Below are 21,472 nucleotides of genomic sequence, written 5' to 3'. Positions count from 1 at the left end.
TAAACATTCCAGCTGAGCTTTTTTAGTATCCCATGATAGCTTTCACAGATTTCACAGACATTAGGGCTGGAAGGGACCTCGGAAGATCATCGAGTCCAGGCCCCCGCCCAAATGGCAGGAAGTCAGCTGGGGTCATAGGATCCCAAAATGTGTTCCAGACATCAAATTATTCTTGTAGATCTTTTCTGAATTTTTTCCAACTTGCTAACACACTTTTTGAAGTGTGTCTCTCTCAGTAGTGCTCTATGTGCTCCAGTAAGTGTCTCATTTCTCTGCTTCTGGTAATCTTGCCCTGCTTATGTGGTCAAGGAAAGAATTAGCCCTTATAGCTTCTGCATGGTCCTGAGAATTCATATTCATTTGGTTATTTACCAAGACCCTAAGTCCATTTCAGTTTCATTACATTCCAGGATACAGTCCATTATCTGATAAGTCTGACCTACATTCTTTGTTCCTGGATATGTGACTTTGCATTTGGCTGTATTAAAAAGCCTGTCATTCAAATGAACCAACAGTATCAAATACTCCAAGTTGGCCTGTATAACTGACCTCTCCCTCTCTTTAGTTACCAACCAGTGAGGCCTGGGAGCTAATGCAGAGGATGCCAGAAGAGCAGCCCTCTGGAGAGCCTGCAGTAGAACCTACAGCAACTGAGGGCTGGCAGATCAGGTCACAGTTACAGCAGCCAGGGTAGGTGAGATGCTCTCTTTCTCTTTTTTCCTCTCTCTAGCAAGGTTTTGCCAGGGCACAAAACTACATAGTTATGCCTCTCTTTCCCCCTCCACCATTTTTTGTATGGTCTGTAAATCTTACCAATAAAACTCTGGTTCTGAACACTACACAGTGAGAATACCTGGTCCGCACACTGTGCAGACAGCTGATGAATAGGCCAAAATCCTCAAATAGCACTCCATTCCTATTTAAGTATCTAACTCCCCCCTGATTTCATGGAAGTTAGGAGCCTAAAGACCTTTGCCTCGCTATATTCCTGCAAAAACTTAAGTGCATGAGTAACTGTGCAGAAAAAAAAAAAATTACAGCAAATTAAGAAATGGCAGACTTGCTGCTGTGTACTTTTTGTCTGTGTGCCTATTTGAAACCTGTAGTATGCAGAGGCATTCTACCTGTCAGTGAAATAGGTACAAACTACTATGGCTTAGTTTTCCCTTCTCAGGGCGTAAGAGAATGCAGAGGAACAGTTGCCACAGAGCAACTGACGTGTGATAAATTCCTGACCTTTTCTAAATTTGCTGTACTTTTTTATGACTTATTTTCTGATTGGCTGACTTGGCTCACATAAATAGTTTGATTGCAGTCATGGGAAAGACTCTCATGAGCAAAATTACACAGGCTTTAGAGTGTTTTGCCAGATTGTGCCCTAAGTCTATAATAAGCTTTCAGTTCTAAACCTATTTTTCTCTCTCCCGTCAACTTTATATATTGCTTAAAATGAATCGCTTCTGCTAAAATGTCCAGCACCTACTAGCAGAGGAGGTGACAAAAATGTCGAAGCATAACCAATCAGAGCATTTTGAAGTCTGAACTTTCTTTAAAAAACAAAAATAAAAACAAAAAAACCCCCAGACCTTTTTCCATAGTCTTATCCCAGCACTACACCCCTCACCAACAGCAGACAGTACACACAATCACAGGACACTATCATAATGGGTATGGCAACTACAGAAACGTGTCACAGACAATGAGCAAGGAGCACGAGACTATATTATTTTTCACGTCACTCCCAAAATGCACTGCCCAAAGCACCTGACTGTAGGCTTCTACCACACTGATCACATAAGAGTGAATTTATCTGGCACTCCCACTACAACCCTAAAATATTCCTCAAGTAGTTTTGTCTCCCATTTTATTTTCTGCGTGGATGTTACTTTACAGGAGAAGAAGCAATTTGCATTTATTTTTCTATTTAAATATAAAAGGATAAGGTTATATTTACACTCACTAGCCAGATCCAGATGTGCAGGCACATGCATTTCCCCAGGGACAAACAGCAGGACCGCAATATGTACTACTGCTACTTGTCCCTGGGGAATGCATGTGCACATGTGCTCTGGCCCCAGCAGCCTTACCTGGGATCCTAGGGGCCTCCCAGGGCTCCAGCAGTGGCAATCCAGCAGCAGGGAGCCTGGCCAACAGGCAAAATGTGGCTCTGGCCGGTCAGGCCCCATTTTCGAGTGCCGCTGCATGCATCGCCCTGCTTTTTTTCCACTGCAGGTTTTTTTGATGCTGAGATCTCCCACCCCTCGCACTGCAAATTAGCAGTGTAGGGAATGGCTGCATGTGCAACATGTGCAGTGTGCGGTGCTGCAGATGGGTCTGCAGTGGTGCATACTGCACATGTCTGCTCATCTGGATGCACCCAGATGAGACATTTATTGTGCAGTTGCCTACTTAACTGTGCAGCAAACTTCTCTGTGTCTAGACATGTGCCCTCTTGGGGTGCACAAAAATAATAAACCCCACAGCAGCATTTAAAACCTTGATGCAGAGTTCTTTTGTGCACAGCACCACACATGTAGAGCACACGTGCAGAGCACACGCTGAGCTGGCTGGTGCATGAGGGTGCTTCAGGGCAGGGGCTGCCTCACGTTCCAGCCAGCCTCTCCACAGCACATTGAGCCAGGTCACAGCAGCCCCGGGCTGGCGGGCTGAACCGCAGGATCCCCTGCCAGTCAGGGGCTGCTCCGACCCAGTTCATTAGGTAATAAGCTCTGGAGCTTATTGCTGCACATTAATAGGCACATGTAGACATTGCCCATTTAGGATAAAATATTATCAGTTTTTAAACAAGTAAAGTAAGCATTCCAAGCATGATCCAATAAAAAGTTTTATCTCACCTCACCATTTAATAGAATGCAATTATGCAGAGATAATTTCAAGTTTAGCAAATACTAAGAGACCAATAAGAATGAAAATATTTTCCTGAATTGGTGCATTAGAGTTCAGCCTTCACTCTCTGAGCTCACCAGCATGCCAGTGCAGCATGATCCCAAAGCCCAGGGGTGAACATCATCACTGCTTATTTCATCTTTTCCCCCTTACACTGAATTCAGTAGCAAAGGAAAAGAGGGGTCAAGCAGCAGTGACCTTCACCCCTGGAGCTCTGGAGCCAGGCAGAAATGTTGGCCAGAGCCTGCACCAACAACTGGTGACCTCAGGGTGTGAAGATGTCACCTTTTTTGCTGTCACAACACTTTTAATGGCAGCACAATGGAGAAGCAAGCAGACATCTGTACCACTTCCTGAAACACACATTTCTTGTTGTCCCTCCCACTGATCCTGTGGGACAACAGGTGATGTCTTCCCTACTTACAGAAAAACGTGCTGAAGGTTCCCTGGGGCAAGTCTCTGTCAGTGAGGAATCCCAGTTTAATCCACATTCAGGGACGTGCCCCAGGAATCTCCGTGGCAGGTCTCTGCAAGCGGGGAATACGTCTCCTGTTGTTCCTCAGGATCGGTGGGTGGGACAACGGGTGATGTGTGTTTCACCCCGTGAAGTGGATCAGCTTTGCCAGGACACATCAGGCAACATCCGTTTGTACCTCAGAGAGCTCCTTGTGCAGGCAGAGCCCCAGCAGTTCTTTTCTGTGTGACCATTGCAGTTTGGCTCACGTGGAAAAGGTCGAGCATCACTAGTCTATGCAAACCCAGCAACACACTTGATCATATGTTAAAGTTAATATGTGACCAGTCCTGCTGAAAACCATAGTATTAGTCACATGCTTAAAATGAAGCATGTGCTTCAGTGTCCTGCTGGATTGGGCATGCTGCTTATTGGGGCTTACAATAAAAAAGTGTGCACAGCACCAAGTAGAACAGGGCCTCTGATCCCTCTATACAGTTCTCTTTCCCTCCCATCATATTTATAACACAATGGAATTTTCCATACAGAATGGAAAATAAATATGTAGGTTCAAGACCTAGATTATTTAGTTATTATTAATTGTATGCAGTATATCTAGAGCTATGCACATATTTTGTATTGAGCCAAGGCCCAGAAACGGTGTCAAACATAAGGGCAGAGGGCTAGATCCAGCCCAGAGAGCTGTGTAATCCCAGCCAGAGGTAGACGATCAGGTTGAGTCACCCCTCAGGGAGAGGCCCCATCCACAGACTATAACAGTTCAGTGCAGATGTCAAAGAGCTGTCTGGACAACAGACTGCCTTACTGTATAGGTTTCTCCTACTTTATGCGGGTTCTGTATGTGTGAATTTGCTCTTATGTGATGACTCCTTTAATATCAAAAATTGGTTATATGTGAGGTAAATTCACTCTTATGAGCTCAGCATGGTAGAAGCCCACAGTCAGCTGCTTCGTGCAGTGCATTGTGGAAGTGACGCGAACCAAAATATAGTCTCGTGTGTGGATCTGTGCTCCTCACTCATTGTCTGCAACATGTTTCTCTGGTTGCCATCCCCATTATGATAGTGCCCTGTGCTGTTGGTGAGTAACAAAATTGTCTTGTAGAAGTGGTAGAAATGGGTCTGGGGGTCAGGACAGATGAGGTCTTCGAACGTATCCCTATTTGTTACACTGTAAAGTGGGTTCCCTTTATGCAAATTTGAGTTGCGCATTGTTTTCCAGGAATGCATGTACAGCATAAAGCGAGGGAAGCCTGTATTCCTGAACTTGAATTCCTGCCCTGAACCTCTGACTTGAACCTTCAGGTCTATCCTGATTGTTTCATTTCCTATCTTGGACCTCCTGGGGTAGATCAACTGCTTGTCCTGACCCAGACCTCATCTTGACTTTTGGTTTGATGTCAGACCCAGACTGTTACCTAGTTTGAGCTTGATTTATATGCCGGTAACCCCCTGATCTACCATGCTCCACTCTGCCTGACTGCCTATGACCCGATCACCTTCTTACATACATACTCAAAATGAATTGCCATTGGTTCCACTGTGTTTTGCAAAGTTCAAAGTTTGCAATGTTTTGCTGCTCAGTCCCTCTTTATCCTGCTGCTGAATTCAGTGGGGAAGAGGAAGGAAGGGCAGGCAAATGGCAGCAATGCTCAGCAACTGGGCTCCAGAGCTGACTGAAATCTACAGCTCCAGGCAGAGCCTAAACTGACATACCAATGAGCTCAGAGCTTTCATGCACCTCTGAAGCACAGGAGTTAAGTGGCACCACCATTGCTGTTTGGACCTTCTTTTTCCCTCCCACTGAAATATTGGGAGGAGGGGAGAGGAGGAGGGAAATGATGGCTATGCTCAGCTTCTGGACCCTGGAGCTGCATAAGAGCTCTGACCTCACTGGCATGTCAGCGCAGGTGAGTGTAGCTGCCACTCACACCCTCCTTTCCCATTGCTAAATCCAGCAGCAAAGAAAAGAAGGGAAGGAGCAACAGGAGCATTCATATTGGGCCATTCACATTGGCTCTGTGGGTTAAATCTGACAGCCATAAGTTCAACTTCACTATTCCACACTCATGGTAAGAGATAGTCTGTACAGGTAACCCCTGCTTAGCACTCTTAATTGGTTGCAGAAAAAAAAAAGCGTTAAGCAGAACCATGCTAAGCGAGACCCATTTCTCCATAGGAATGAATGTAAATAGCGATAATTGGATACCGCCGCTGCCTCTCCCCACCCTCCCCACCTGCCCTCTGGCTGCTGCAGCCCAATGTGCTAACCCAGGCCCCACGCTCCTGCTGCTCTGCCCTGGCCCCCACCGGCCCTGGCCACAGGCACTGGTAAGGGCCCCGCACTCATGTCTACTGCACCACTTGCCACTTCTCACTGCTGCCTCTCCCCACCCCCCTGCCCACCCGCCAGCCAGCCATTCAGGCCCCATGTGCCAGCCCAGCCCCTGCGCTCCTGCCACGCTGCCCAGGGCCCCTGAGAGTCCTGGACCCAGGCACTGGCATGGGCACTGTGCTCATGCCCCCACCCCCACAAACTCATCGCTTCTCCCCAGCCCCTACCTGCCAGCCACTCTGGCACCATGTGCCAGCCCAGGTCCTGTACTCCTGCCACCCCGCCCTGGGCCCCTGGCGGCCCTGGCCCCAGGGCACCAGCACAGGCCCTGTGCTCACGCCCGCCCGCCTGCCCAATCACTACCACTCACCACTTCTTACCACTGCTGCTTCGCCCTGCCCACCTGCTGAAACTCGCTGATTCCAATGAGTGCTATAGCAAAACTGGCTGAGTGCTCAGTGGAATCAGGTATGAATTTTCAATGAGTATTATAACAAAATAGTGCTAACTGAAACCACCTTAGTAAGCAGGGGTTGCCTGCATACTATTTCATACAGAGCTAAATTGGCAAGACAGGCAAAAGCAATATTATTATTCTCATTTTAAAGAACAATTAATGCTCAAAACAATATACACTTTACCCACACTGAAGTAAAAAAAAAATGCCCGAGATACGTGATCATTTGAACTAAAATTTGAACTGAACTTGAAAACCTCATGGGTGTATGCTCTCTTCCCTGAATACACAGACCATCTATTAACTTTAATGGGATTTCTGTACAACACAGTGATGACAACTAACCCCTCCAGTAGCAGTGCCTGCTGCTTATCTACATGGGATTAATCAACTATTCACTTCACCAACATTTCCATTAGGATGAAAGAATCAGAGGCACTTTCTCTGACATTATGATTTAGTTTTCTAGTCAGATTTATTAACCTAGGAAAATTACAAATGCATTTGCTAAGCCATAAACTCTGAATTGGTAACAATTTGCAAGGACAGAAAAAGTGTGTATGTGTGCATATATATAAATATTTCTATATATATAAAATTAAAATTCATGCATATGCTTCCTGTACCCTATTATACATCTTGACAAGAAATAATTACATGCAGTTCTAAGAAGTGACGCTAACAGCAACTATATTACACACAGAAAACAGGCATTAGAAGCGCCATGTTGGGTCCATCTCAATGCTACATTTTTCATTAAGCAGAAGATTATGTAAAGTGCAGTAAAATGTTCTCTTGATTGCTCTAATCTACTACAGGAATATGGTTTTCTGTTACCAGTGAGCTCCTGGTGAAATAAATAATTGATTTATTAATCTTCTATGCAATTGTATTTGCTTGAGAAAGGGATTTCAGAGCTAACTAATGAATTTGGATGCCTAAATGAATGAGAACATAGCATCCAAATCACTGAGGCCTCTGTGGAGATCTCATCCTTGTTATGTTGAAACTGTCTCTTAGTGTGATACAAAGAGGAGGGCTCTGAAGCCAATCCAGATTGGTCCCGGTTCCTGATTAGGAGCCACAAGCTAGTAGATTCCATTTTTTCAGTTCCTGCACCTCTTTCGTATTTTGCACTTATACCTCAAAAAAAAGAAAATAATCTTCATACACAGAGAAGACCAGTATCATCACCCCTCAGTAACAGTGGAAGAGGCCTAGGTTCTGTGAAGTACACAAAAATTAGTATCCTGGTTAAGAACTCCAGGTGCCTGTACACGTTTTGGGAGGTTGCTCCGATGCACTGTAATTGCAGCATGGCAGAGAAGGCTTCATCAATCGAGTCTGCTGGAGAAAGCTAATTAGCATGCTCCCGCCAGCCTCTGTATCTCAGCGTCCCTACACTTCAAAATGGCGGCAGAAGTGTTTAACCAAAGCTCATTTGGTGAGCTTTAGAAAAAGTGTCCCCACCACCATTTTAAAGTGTGGGAACACAGATACAGGAGACACTCTAGGCACTTTAATTAGAGCGGCTTTCAGACCCACTCTAATTAGAGCACCCTACACCGGGAGCATGTGTAAAAAGGCCCTCCATGTATGCTGTCCCACTGGCCATTCCCTAATCTGATAGACTGTGGTTCTGCTGAAACAAGTCAAATACTGTTCAAATACTGGCAACATTTGCATTCACTAAAATCAATTCCAGGAAATTAACGGAACTTAAATTTAGGCCAAGGTGTAAGTATTTTTTTCTGTTTTGGGGAGTAAGTATTTTTTGTAATAATAATAATAAAAAAGATTGCTTAGCAGGTTCAGGAATATAGATATAATCATACATTATTATCGTTCTTGTTCTTGTTGCTTTTTATTTCTATGTTCCCAATTGACTAGGCTGTGTTTTTTTTCCCAATTGACTAGGCTGAAATGTGATTTTACATTAGACATGAGCAAATGAATTAATTTATTTAGCAAAAAGTACTCTCCTGTATTATAGACTAGTTCTTTAAAAGATTATGAGCACTTGAAATCATTTAGCATTTCCCAGTTGATAAATATCAAAGACATTAAAATAAATATCTTAACAAGACTGAGCTACTTGTTCCAGATGTTGTGGGCAAAGATAATGAAGTGTTACCTTTTAAATAAAATGGTAAGTTGCAGGTTTCTCTTATGCTATGCTTATGGTCTATGTTCAAAAAACTTTTCAAGATGAAAACTTCCACAGTAAAGGATAATAGGATACATCCTTTGCTGGTATCCATCGACAGAGAGTTCCAGTAATTCTAGCTTTGATTTATACCAGCTGAAGAATTATTTATAAGTATCTAACATTAATAAAGAACCATGTATCTATGCCCTGTTAGACAGAAGCCTAGGATACTGTGTTTATATCCTGTTTTTGCAAAGAGCACTTCAACATTAAGACATTGACTTGGCTGCACTGGATCCATATAATCACACATTTACTGTACAACCTTCTAGCAAAGCACAAGGAACTCAGATACCAGATTGGCATGAAAAACTTGGTGATTAAAATATCTGAGAGGTATTTTGTCAGCCATTGTTTACTATATAGTGAATCCCCTGTATCCAGTTCCCTCATTCCACTTCTCCATGATTTGAATTGAGTTTATATCTCTGCATTTATGTAATTAACAAAAAAACCCTCTCTCTTTTAGCAAAGCATCCCATATCAGAACATACCCTTTGGCCTCCTTCCCATTTGGATAAAGGAGTTCTACTGCATATATTTGGAAACTAAAAAGGGTCTACAGTACCAGAGTGGCCCAAGTATTTTCAAATATCTTATAGAAATGTTGCTACTTTTCCTAAAGTGTATGTTTAAGAATTAATTTCTGAAATAACTGCTGCAATTTCATAAGCCTCAAGACATAGGACACATTTGATTTCACTCCTCTTCTAGCAGGTATAAAAGGAGGCAGTGGTTATTTAATTTGTGAATCTTACAGAATATGAGGAAAACCAACTGAAAAGTCTGTGAATACATATGTTTTGAAAATCTCAGGTAAGAAAAAGGAGATGAAATCAATTTTTAATAGCATTTTGACACCAGAAACAGTTATCCATAAACGGCAGCTTTTGAATCATGCACTCCAGTGCACCCAAAACAGCATGCACTCACCTTATCCACAATGCAGATCTGCTTTTTGCTTTGGGCATCAAGGATTTCTACTTCAAAGTAAGTGATTTTTGAATGTCTGAGAACTGGTGGTTGTCTGAGATGGCCAGCAGAGAGCACAAGCTGAGACAAGCTGTAAAAAGACCTTGTGTCATTTTGTGGCAAAGACAGTCCGACTCCATGGGCTGCAAAGTTCCTCTTCTCTGTAGCACTGGGCTTATGCCTCCTGTACATTGTATGACCCAGTGGTAGCAACTATCATGTCAACACAAGGCAGTTCCAAGGGGAAATGTGTCCTCCCTGCATCAGTTAAATATGATCACAGACTGATGAGACATGAAGGTCAAGTGGCATTCCATTTTGAGAGTCCAGTCTTATTTAGCAGGACTGAAAACAATGGCTCTCTAATCCATTTCTATATTTAACTTGCTATTATGATGTACCACATTGCCTTTTTTTCTTTTTTTAACCAGCATTTGAAATAGCATGTCCTACTTACACCCTTTATCTTGATTTCCTAATATGACAAACCAGCCCCTGAAATTCCAGAACCTGAAAGAAATCAGGAATTAAACACAAAGAATTCCATCATTATCTATGCCAAATATTTAAAAGTGTCCACGTATGAAACATATATCAAATGTCATCTATTCTAGGGATGCTTGTTAATGCCTGCAGGGGCAGTAAACAACAACAAGCTAATAGGAGTTCATAAGCAGAAAGTGTTTTCCTTAGGATATATAAAAAACTAGAACTCTTGGTTCCAAAATGATACCTTTTATTAGACCAACTGGAAAATGGCAAGAAAATTGTCCTTTTCTGCATGCTTTCAGGATCAAAGTCCCTTCGTCAGGCTCTGGGAAAAGCGTAGATGGTACAAGAAGGTAAAAATTCCCCATAGGTAGGAAATAAACTTCATTTTTGCACAGAGGATTGCTTTTCTACTTTGTTCGTCTATTGACAACTGCTGCCAGTAGATGGAAATCTACAAAAATAATATTACTCCAAGCAGAGAAACACATTGTAGTGAATAAAGAAGTATACCCATCAGCTCAAAGGTTTGATGAAAAGAGAAAAGAAGCTGTCACTGTGGAGAAGATAATATGTCCTGTGGAAGAGAGTATACACAAATATTGGCAAAAACTGGTATTTAAAATCTGTGAAGTGCTTGGAGATTGAGAGATGGGAGCTCGCGTAGTGAACTAAATGAAAATTCAAGGAAGTAAATGTCACACATCCAAGAAAGTTCCTTTCTGGTAGACATATTCTAATTAGCCACAAATTATTTTGACTCCGTATGAAGCAATCTATATTAAATGCTATCCAAGAGGTCATATTGGTAAATTCCTTTAATGGTATCTTCTATTTCTAAATATTAATTCATGAAATTGAAAATAAATGCTGTCAATCATACTGATTGAAAAAGTTCATATGAACTTAGTGGAAGAGCACCATTATAGTATAGTCTATTCAAAATTAAATAAACAACAGGACTTGAATCTATAACATCTTGACTGCTCACACTGAAAAAGTCTTTCACATACCACACACATTTAAAAGACATCATTTTGGCATCTGACTTTGACAAATGAACAATAATCAGAACCCCTTTCCACTGAGACATCTCAAGCGTATTTTAATCTTGTTATTCTGATACTCTCTGTGTGATAAGGAAAGCAAATTATATATGATAATCATATTTTGGTAGTAAATTTTACTGGCCAGAGCCTTGGTGTAAAGAGGCATAGCTCTGTTGAAGTCAATATCTCTGTGCTGATTTACATCAGCTGAAGATCCCAACTTTTTATTTTAATATTAAGTCACCAGACATAGGACTCGGAATATAGCACCTTTGTTCTGCATTGATAACAGTGAGTGGAGACTGATGGATAGAAAACAGGTTACTTACATACAAATTGGTGAGAGATACTGTACCAAAAATAAGCAAAGATAGAGTTACTATATGATAACCTGACATTTAAAAGGGAAATGGCAAGAGGTAATTGGAGATTTTGCCATTAATCTGACACGACCTGTGTTTCCCTTTTAAATTTCCTCACAGCCCTTTGCTATATTGGTTTTGATATGAAATGCACTGGCTTTTGTGTTTTCCCCTGCAAAGATGTGCACCTGGCAGGACAAATAAATGAGCAAACTCCACATCTCCCTTAGCATTCATATTCCCATTATGCTCACTAATGGGTGGACTGAAGAAGGTGCCAGCCTCCTGCCACAGGGAATTCAAGCAGTCATGGGGAGATATTTATAATCCAGTATAATATTGTGTGTTGGTATAACAATCTCACATGGGCATGGCAGGGCCAGTAGCTGACTGTCAATGGGTGCATCTAAACATTCATTCATGCACAGTAGTTACTTCACATCTAGTTTAGTACTTGTTTAATGAAGTACTAATTAAATCCAACTATAGTTACTGTGCAGTAGTGCTGATACACAGTTTTTTTGTGATGCTTGCTGCACAGTAGCCTAATAACACTGCACAGTAGATTATTAGCAGGGTTTTTTTTATCTCTACACTCCTGCACAGTGTTATTATACTGCTGTGCAGTTAAGTGTCTCATGCAATGCACCCAGTGACTCTCAGACCTAGGCTTCATTCTGAGAGAAACATAAGAGGTATTAAGCCTGTCCAAGCTGGACCAAGTCTCTGCAATTTTCCCTGCCACCCTAAAGGACAGTGTTTTGGAGGAACCATAAGAAGTAGCAGGCCTCTTCTCTCAAATACTGGATTCTGCTGGCTGACCTCCACATGGCTATTAGTTGATTCCAGCTATTTTGTAGAGTTGGCTATAAAATACAAAGAACATTTTGCTTACCCATTTCCAGGCGGCTTTCTTGGTGGGCTTACTTGCCTCCACACCAAGGAACAGGGCCACATATGGGCCAACATTTATGTTGTATAGAAAAAGTCTCTATTGAATATAAAAGCGAGAGGCCTGCATTGAATTACTGTAGTGTATTAGTATACTTCCTAGCAGTAACCAAATATTTATCTAGTGAGCAGTGTTTGAGGAAAGGCATCATGGTACTGAAGGGCCGTAGAAAAGGACTCAGGAGAGTTGAATCCAGCTCCTAGCTCTGGAATATGTTTCTAGGTAATGTAATTTTATCATCTTTTTCCACTTCCTACACAATGTCTGTCTTGTCTAGTTCAATATTTGAGCCAAGTTTTCTCTCTCACAAAATGCTGACCTACAGCTTACCATGAAGGGACTTTGATCTCAGTTACGGTCTTCAAAGGCAACTGCCAAAGTAATAATAATTGTTAATATTTTATACTCAACCTTCTCTCCTTTAGTCTACAAGCTTCTGGCTGTTAAACCCGCATAAGGACATTGTCTCTATCACTCAGAACTCATGTCATCACTTGTTCACCCACCACCATTTATCACATGCAGTCCAAGCTGCTTCATGGAAGTAGGTTTCTTCCATTCCCATGGGATTCTTGATTACAGAAAATCACATGAATGAAGGCTTCATCATGCTGCCAGAAACAGAGACAAATACCATAGAATCTTTGTGGATAAAAAAACTGGATTTCAATAGGAAAAAAAAGTGCATCAAGGGATATACTATCAATCCCCAGACTAGGACAGTGGCAGTGAGCTAGAAATGCTAAGAGAGTTGAGAGGGGCTACAACAGAATAAAATGCATTAATAATGGGAGACTTCAACTATCCACAAATGGACTGGGTCAACCTAATATCAGACCAGGATTCAGAGACCAAATTTCTTGGTGTTATAAAAGGCTGCTTCCTGGAGCAGTTAGTCCTGGAACCTACAAGAGGAAAGACCATTCTTGACCGAGTCCTACAAAGTGTACAGGTTTTGGTGTAAAGGGTAAGTGTTACTAAGCTGCTCAGCAATAGTGAGCACGATGCAATTGGGTTCGACATCCGAGGAGAAACAAGAAAGTTTACTACAGTAGCCTTTAACTTTAAAAGGGAGACAACACTAAAATAAGGAAGTTAAAAGGGGTCCCTAAGGAGGTGAGGAACTGTAAGGCACGGGGAAACTGCTTAAGAACACCGTATTGAAGACACAATAAAAGGCACAACAAAAAACAAAAAAAAAGGAAAGTGGACCAAAAGCATAGTTTGATGACAGAGTTGCAGTGGCAATAAGCAAATAAAAGGCTTTATTTCAAAAACTGGAGTTCAAATCCTAATGAAGAAAATAAAAACTAAAAAAAACCTAAAATAAGAATAATAAAATAAACACTGGCAAAGTAAATGTAAAACTGTAATGTTAGCCTGAAGTAGCATTGGATTGTCAGTCAGTGTAATACATTTGCACAAAATTGTGGCATTTCCCTATTGTTAAATGTTTAAAACTATCTGTTCACGTATCTGTATGTGTGTATGTATGTATGTGCATGCACATGCACAAGTGTGTACAGGCACATGCGTAGGTGGAGAGAGATTTTCAGAAGTCCTCAGCACCGACTTAAGTCTTCTCTGAGGGCACTCTCCCACCACTGTTCTCAAGCATGTAAAAGGAAAAGATCTCAAGAGCATTCAAGTGAGAGATGTCTACCAAGTGTCTTCAAAACTTCACTTCCAGGTTTGGCACATGCAAGTAGTAGTAGGTGTATGGGCTGTCCTTGAGAGCAGTGCTCTCCAGTATATCAAGGACACAGTGAAAACATACAGCATGGTGGTAGCATAAGATACAGCAACCCTGAGGCTGCTCTAAATTATATTAGAGTTTCAACCAGATCCTAGTGATGTTGGGAAAGTACAAAGTAGCATACATCCCCCTTCTTCCCCTTCAGGTTTACTTGGAGAGTTCTGCAGCATCTGAGGATGTAGCCCCAAATATGTCAGCATTAGGGTTGATAGGGTGTTTGATGTTATAGCAGGCACTGAAGATGATATCATTTCCCTGTGACACTGTGTTTCCCTGGGACTTCTAGTAGATGTTGCCAAGCCAGAACTTGATATGGGGTTTTTTGAGGTCTAAAATCTAGCAGGGGTTTTCAGGCTTATAGCTGGATGCACGATCATGAGCTCAGACAATTAAGGGAAGCTTACCCTGGCTGGGCTTAGAGCCAAACACTGATGCTTGGTTTAGCAGTGCTTGCTCAGAGCTTACAAAGTGTTAAAATGCCTGAAGGGAAGAAAGAGGTCAGGGATTTTGCTGGTTTATCACCTTCTGGTTCATTGAAGCCCCTGTACATAAACTGCAAACAGCAAAGTGTGTTTGGTTTGTTAACCCAGGACTATAACTTTCTCTCCAGCTGCTCAGACACTTACAGGATTTTTTTAATGAACCCCAAATTGCATGAAAGTTTTCCAACAATTCCAGGGCTTTTAATTTCAGGTAGAGAACAAGTGAAGGGAAGTTCTGCTAATAAACACAGTTCATGAAGTCACACTTTTAGGACTAACCAGCCATCTTCCACTCTACAGAGAACCTCCACAGTGACCCAGTCTGACAAAGATTGGCTTATGTCATGGTCCAGGGTAAAGTGCCAAAACTCCAAGGACAGGCATATCTGGATGAGGAACCAAAAGAGGTAGAGGGCATTGCCAGAACCTAGCCCAGCCAGAAATTGACTAGTCAGATCATACTCCCCCTCAACTGCCCAGTACAGGACAGAGAAAACATATGTAGGTAGGTAAGTAGTTTATGGAGTGTATATATCTATTAGTTCCCCTCCCTCTAACCTCTGAACACATGACTTAAAACAAATGTTAGGCAGCTGGAAGATGACTAGACATCAAATTATATCTGAATGCCATTGCAGCTAGTGTCAGTCTTCAGCAATGTGTAACAGGTCATATTACACTTGGCTGTTTCCCTTGAATGAGAGGTATTGCAACACAGTGTGCTAAACCCACAGGGTCACATCAGTAGGCACATGCAATCCTGGGGGAAAGTTCTGTCTCATGAGTTACAGCAATAGCATGGGGGGCTTTGAAAAAATGAGGGGGGAGGTGGTGAGAGAAGAATCAAAGATCTGTATCCAACAATCAAGAGCACCTGCCAATAACCTGAGGAGGAAGTGCAAGACCGCAGCTCTGTGTTGACTTTGGAGTGTGACAGATGGAATGTAGCTGCCTTACTGCAGGGCTGGGCATGCATCAAGAAGCACCTCCAAGACATGGAACTCCTAGCCCTGCTTTAAAGCACCTACATGCTATCCTTTTGGGGGATGAAACAGGCATACTGTGCTTTGCCATAGCACTCCCTAATATGCTTCAGAGGCAGTACAGACAGGCCTTTCATGACAAGTCAAATTTTACAACTTGTTGGAGCAGACTGCTGAATCCTCAGTGCTTTCCCTGCTTCTGCAGACAGACAAACATGGAGGCAGTACAGTATGAAAAATACACGTTCTCAACAAGGTCCCAGTTATTTGAAAGGTTTCATAGATTTATAGATTCATAGATGTTTAGCGGAAGGGACCTCAGTAGATCATCGAGTCTGACTCCCTGCCCTGGGCAGGAAAGAGCACTGAGGTCAGATGACCCCAGCCAGGTGTATGTCTAGCCTCCTCTTAAAGACCCCCAAGATAGGGGAGAGCACCACCTCCCTTGGAAGTTCATTCCAGATTTTGGCAGTCCTTATCATAAAGAAGTTCTTTTTGATGTCTAGCCTAAATCTGTTCTCTGTCAGTTTGTGGCTGTTGTTCCTAGTGACTCCAAGGGGTGCCCTGGTAAACAGAGCATCCCCTATTCCTTGCTGTCCCTGCCCTTGATGAATTTGTAGGTGGCCACAAGATCACCTCTCAACCTTCTCTTGCAGAGGCTGAAGAGATCCAGGGTCCTCAATCTCTCCTCATAGGGCTTTGCCCACAGGCCCCAACCATATGAGTGCCCCTCCTCTGAATCCTCTCGAGGTTGTCCACATCCCTCTTCAAGTGTAGCACTGAAAACTGGACTCCAACTGTGACCTGACCAGTGCTGCATAAAGGGGAAGGACCACCTCCTTGGACCTGTTTGTCATGCACCTGGTAGTGCATGATAAAGTGCAGCTGGTTTTTTTACTGATCACTTCATCACATTGACAACTCATGTTCATTTTGGAGTCAACAGTGACTCCAAAATACCTTTCCATTGATGTGCTGCTGAGAAGGTCCTCCCCCAGCCTGTAGACATGCTGGTGATTCCTTCTCCCTAGGTGCAGCACCCTGCATTTGTCCTTATTAAACTGCATCCTATTCTGCTCCACCCACTTTTACAACCTGTCCAGATCTGCCTAGATTTGTTCCCTACCATCTGGTGCGTTAACTTTACCCCATACTTTGGTATCTTCAGTTAATTTGGACAGAGCACTTTCTACAACCTCACCCAAGTCACTGATGAAGACATTGAACAGCACTGGTCCAAGGCCCAAGCCTTGTGGGACTCCACTGCCCACATCTTTCCAGGTTGATACCAACCCATCCATCACCACTCTCTGGGTGTGACTTCTAAGCCAATTTGCCACCCACCTAACCATGTAGTCATTGACATCACAGTCACTCAGTTCATCTGTGTGAATATAATGAGATACCAGATCAAAGGCCTTCTTAAAATCCAAGTAGATGACATCCACCTCAGTTCCTGCATCTAAGCATTTTCTGTCCTGGTCATAAAAAGAAATAAGGTTAATCAGACAGGATCTACCTGCTACGAATCCGTGCTGGTTGCCCTTTAGCATTGCTTTCCCCACTGGACTCTCACAAATGTGATCTTTAATAATTTTTTCAAGGATTTCCCCAAGGATAGAAGTGAGACTAACTGGTCTATAGTTACCCAGATTCTCGTTCCTCCCCTACATGAAAATAGGGACCACATTGGCCCTTTTCCAGTCCTCCGGGACCTGATGTGAGTGCAAAGAGTGCTCAAACAGCCATGCCAGTGGCTCTGCTATGACACTGGCCAATTCCTTCAGCACCATTGGATGAAGATCATTTGGCCCTGCTGACTTAAATGCATGCAGCCTCTCAAAGTGTCTCTTCACTAAGTCAGTGCTAACAGTTGGTGGGCTGGTTTCCCCTTTATGCCTGTCTATGCAATTGAGAGCTTTGTTCTAATCCAAGTTCAGGAATAGAGGGAAAAAAAATTGTTGAAGAGCTCCTCTTTATCCCCCCTGTCACTAATTGCCCTAGTTTGTCTTGTAGGGGGCCTATGCTACCCTGCACCTTCTTTTTGTTCCCTATACACATGATGAAGGACTTTTTGTTGTCTTTAATTTTTGTTGCCAGCCTAAGTCCCATTTCAGCTTTGGCTTTTCTGACTGCCCCCTACAAGTGCGGGCCAAGTGGATAGACTCTGCCTTGATAGCTACCCCCTGTTTCCACAGCCTGTATGCTTCTTTTTTAGCCCCTAGGCTTTCCTGAACTTCCATGTTCAGCCAAGAGAGTTTCTTGGCCCTCTTGCCCCTTTTCTTGTGTAAAGGGATTGTCTCCTTCTGTGCCCGTAGGATTGCTCCTTTTAGGAAAGACCACCCTTCCTGGACTCCCAACTCACCAATTCTCCTGTTCTTCAGTGCCTTCCTAACTAGTCTCCTGAGCTCACTGAAGTTAGCCTTTCTGAAGTCAAGTATTTCTGCCCTGATTATCTTTCCCACCCTACGCTGGATAGTGAATTCAATCAGGTGATCATCACTGTCCCCTAGGATACTTTGTGTCAGTAGATCCCAACCAAATCATCCCCTGTAGCCAGGACCAAATCCAGTAAGGCATTTCCCCTAGTGGGACCATGTACCTCCTATGTTAGGTGAAGGTCCTGTATGCAGGTTAAGAACCTATGTGAATGGTTGGATCTAGTTGACCACTCCTCCCAGCAGATGTCCAGATAGTTTAGGTCACCTATGACAATCATATCCCTTGTCTGTATGGCTTCTGAGAGCTGTGTGGAGAATTCCAGGTCCAACTCCTCCTCCTGATTTGGCAGCCTGTAGTAGACCCCCTCTATCAAGTCCCTTTCCCTCCAACCCCCTTGCAATCTGACCCACAATACCTCAATTTGCCCCTCCTGTGAGCCCATCTTGATAATGGAAGAGGTATATTGCTCCTTCATGTAGAGAGGAACACCTCCCCCTTTTCTCCCTACTCTGTCTCGCCTGTACAGCCTATAGCCCTCAATGCTTACTGCCCAGTCATGAGTAGAATCTCACCAAGTTTCAGTTAGCCCAACTAAATTGAAGTTCCTGTTTGCAAGCAGGAGTGTGAGTTCCTCCTACTTGTTCCCCATGCTCCTAGCATTACTGTAGAGAAATTTGAGTCCCATAGTAGGTGCCCTTGGTGCCCCCCTGTCCTGAATCCTATTGGCCCCTAAGTACTTATGTGGGTTGTTCCAGCACATGGCTCATGGTTTGTTGATCCTAGGTTCACACTGTTATCTGTGTCCCCATCCCCCAACAAACCTAGTTTAAAGCCCTGCATAGGAGATCAGCCAACCAGTAAGAGATCAGACTTTTACCTTTTGAAGAGAGATGAAGGCCATCACGTCCTAGGGTGTCTCTTTCATGAAAGTGTGGATCGTGGTTGAAGAAGCCAAAACCTGCTGGATGACACCAGCTCCAGTGTTGATGAAAGGTTGATACTGGGAAGTGAATTGGGGAAGCTCCACTATAAAAGGCTGCAAATATCTACAGCTCAAGTTAAAGTGTCTGAATTGCAAACTTGGAGTGACCCACATTCTATGTGGACTTGGCACAGAAAGAGAATGTATTTTCATACTAATACATATATGGTGACTTGGGTGAAGAAATAATTGAAAATAGGTAAATATCAGGGTAGACTAGGTATGCCTACACTGCAGATGCTTACCAAGCATGCCCTGTCTACCAACTCCCATTCACATGCACCAAACCTGGAAATGCACCACTGAAAACATCCCAGGGGCCTTCCTTCATATTTGTTGTCAGTACTGCGGTCTCTGGCATGCTTAACAACAGCTGTAGTAGTTTCCCCAGTGTGTTTGGGGTTTGGCCCACACAAGCAGAAGGGTATGGGTGGGATGGTCGTGTAGACATAGCTTTTTATGTATGTTACATATAATGATACAAGCCATTCAATTCTAGTTTCAGTGAAATAACTTCTCTCTTCAATAGAGGGCAACATTTCAAACAGGGACTAGGGTGGTTTACCTTTGTTTTGGGGTAAGATGTATCCATCTTCTGAAAGTCTAAGCCAGTGACTTAAACAATTCTATTATGAAAGACAATTATCTTGCTGGTTTCCTGTGATGCAGACGAGTTATAAGGCCTGAGGCAAACAACACAGCCCAGCTGAATTTCTCCACAGCATTCAAGTAATTTCTTCATAATGATATATGTGTTCTGAAAGATGCATCAACCTGAACATCACATCCACCAAAGGGACAATGGTCTTCAATAAAGTGGGTCTGTCTTGCTCACCAGGGAACTAATTTTTATACCAATGACAGCTAGAAGTATTAAATGGCACATGGTGACTGTTAATGTTGTTAACATGAGAGTAGGAGCAAAGTTTGCATCATGCCCTGATGTCTTGCACAATTCTGATCTATTACAGCTGGATTTCCCATAATTTTGAGGTACTTAACTTGCATAAAAAGTTATTTATTTGCTACAGGGAAAAGGAGGGAAAGAATCAAAACAGTGATGCATAGCTGGCCTTGGCTGTCTGTCTTAGTTGGTCACCCAGCTCCAGGAGTCAATGATCATAATCTCAATTTCTGTTAAAAAATGTTACAACAGCTGTAAGAGTCAATGTACATTCCATTTAATGATTTGGGGATAAGTAGGATGATTACTGTCAGGACAGCCTAGAAGAGGGATTTAGAGTCCTGAAGTTAGATGGAGACTGGAAATAAGTAGTGGTCTAGGAGTAATGATTGGCTACCTCCTTCCACTTGTCCAGAAGATGCCTCTTGTGTGGGGGTAGAATCTTTTCATAGAGGACAGGTAAGATATCTGTGTTGGTCTAGGTCTAGGGCTCTGTATGTTTTAATCCATCTGTGAGCATCTATGGCTATATAAGGCTCCAATGTCAATCTTTCCAGAAATCATAGAAAATCCAGGAATTCCTGGAAATACTGCAGTTCTTAATTCTGGTTAAACAGCAGGTGTATCACTATTGTTAGTGTACATTCACCATATCTCGGTATCTGGAACCAGTTGGGGAACTTTCAAAAGAAATGTATATATCATGTAAGAACCGATGGCTACACCTTCCAGTAACTTGCAGTCAACTTTTGTAGGGCTAGCCCTGCTCACTTCAACTAGTCTTAAGGGTTTGTACATGATTTCAGCAGTATTCCTGCCCAGAGAAGGGGTGGGGTAGTTGTGTTCCCTTCCAGCCCTTAATTTCTAATAATTGTATGGTTCTACCGTGTCCAAAATGATATGTGCTGAAGACATTAAAAACTTTTGCTGCATTAACTGCATTGTCTCAGTGTACCATGTGGATACTGTCTTTGGCAACTGGCCCAGAAATGCCACTAAAAAGGCAGTGCTCAAATTTTTGCTATTGAAAGCCATGGAGTGTAAAGCTACTGTTCTTCTTATAAGCGCCTTGCATGTTTAACATACAAAACATTTAAAGGGTTGCTAGGTCCCCAAAGTGAATAAACCACGATTGGGATTTGGGGTCGGAATTATTGCTTGCTGCCAACCTCTTGTTAGGGATAACTTTGCTTTTCCTGGCAAATGACACTGATGGAAAGGAACCTCTTAATGAGGCTCCAATCAGCAAGGAACATGCACAACATAAATCGTATACAACTGAGGCCCTCTGGCCTGGAATAGCTGTGTAGTCTAGTGAAGAGGACAGAGCACTTGATCTCATGAAATCTTTCTTCTATTTCTGGTCTGTTACTGAAGTGGTGGGTCACTTCATCTGTGGCTCTTCTCTCCTGCCCTTTGTCTTATCTATTTGAACTCTTAGCTATTAGGGGCATGGACTGCCTATTATTTATGTGTTTGGACAGCACCTAACACAATGGGGTCCTCAGCTGGTTTGAGACCTTATAAGGCCTACTGTAATAATAGTAATAATCTCTACCTAGTGCGGTTGGAACCATTTTTTTTGCCTCAGGGGACGTAATTAATTTGTGTTTCTCTTAGTTGTGGTAGGTGGTGGGTGGATTATTATGAAGACATACAGCTCCCTGTCACTCTGATTCTTGCTAGTGTTCACCTTGCTTGATTCCAACATGCTTTT

At 42.8% G+C, this 21,472-nt stretch overlaps 1 protein-coding gene across 1 annotated transcript in view; it reads right to left on the bottom strand.

Moving 5' to 3' along the window:
* Positions 1-9,600, bottom strand: part of TECRL (trans-2,3-enoyl-CoA reductase-like) — a 171,697-nt gene extending 162,097 nt beyond the window's left edge. The window contains exon 1 of the mRNA XM_019534213.1: positions 9,316-9,600. Within this exon, the coding sequence (XP_019389758.1) occupies positions 9,316-9,546 (231 nt within the window). The 5' untranslated portion in view covers positions 9,547-9,600. The remainder of the gene's footprint in view (positions 1-9,315) is intronic.
* Positions 9,601-21,472: the final 11,872 nt, after the last annotated feature.

This window comes from Crocodylus porosus, unplaced genomic scaffold (assembly GCF_001723895.1).
Source record: "Crocodylus porosus isolate Cpor-Errol unplaced genomic scaffold, CroPor_comp1, whole genome shotgun sequence".
In the NCBI taxonomy this organism is placed as follows: domain Eukaryota; kingdom Metazoa; phylum Chordata; order Crocodylia; family Crocodylidae; genus Crocodylus; species Crocodylus porosus.
This window is presented reverse-complemented; position numbering and strand designations above follow the sequence as displayed.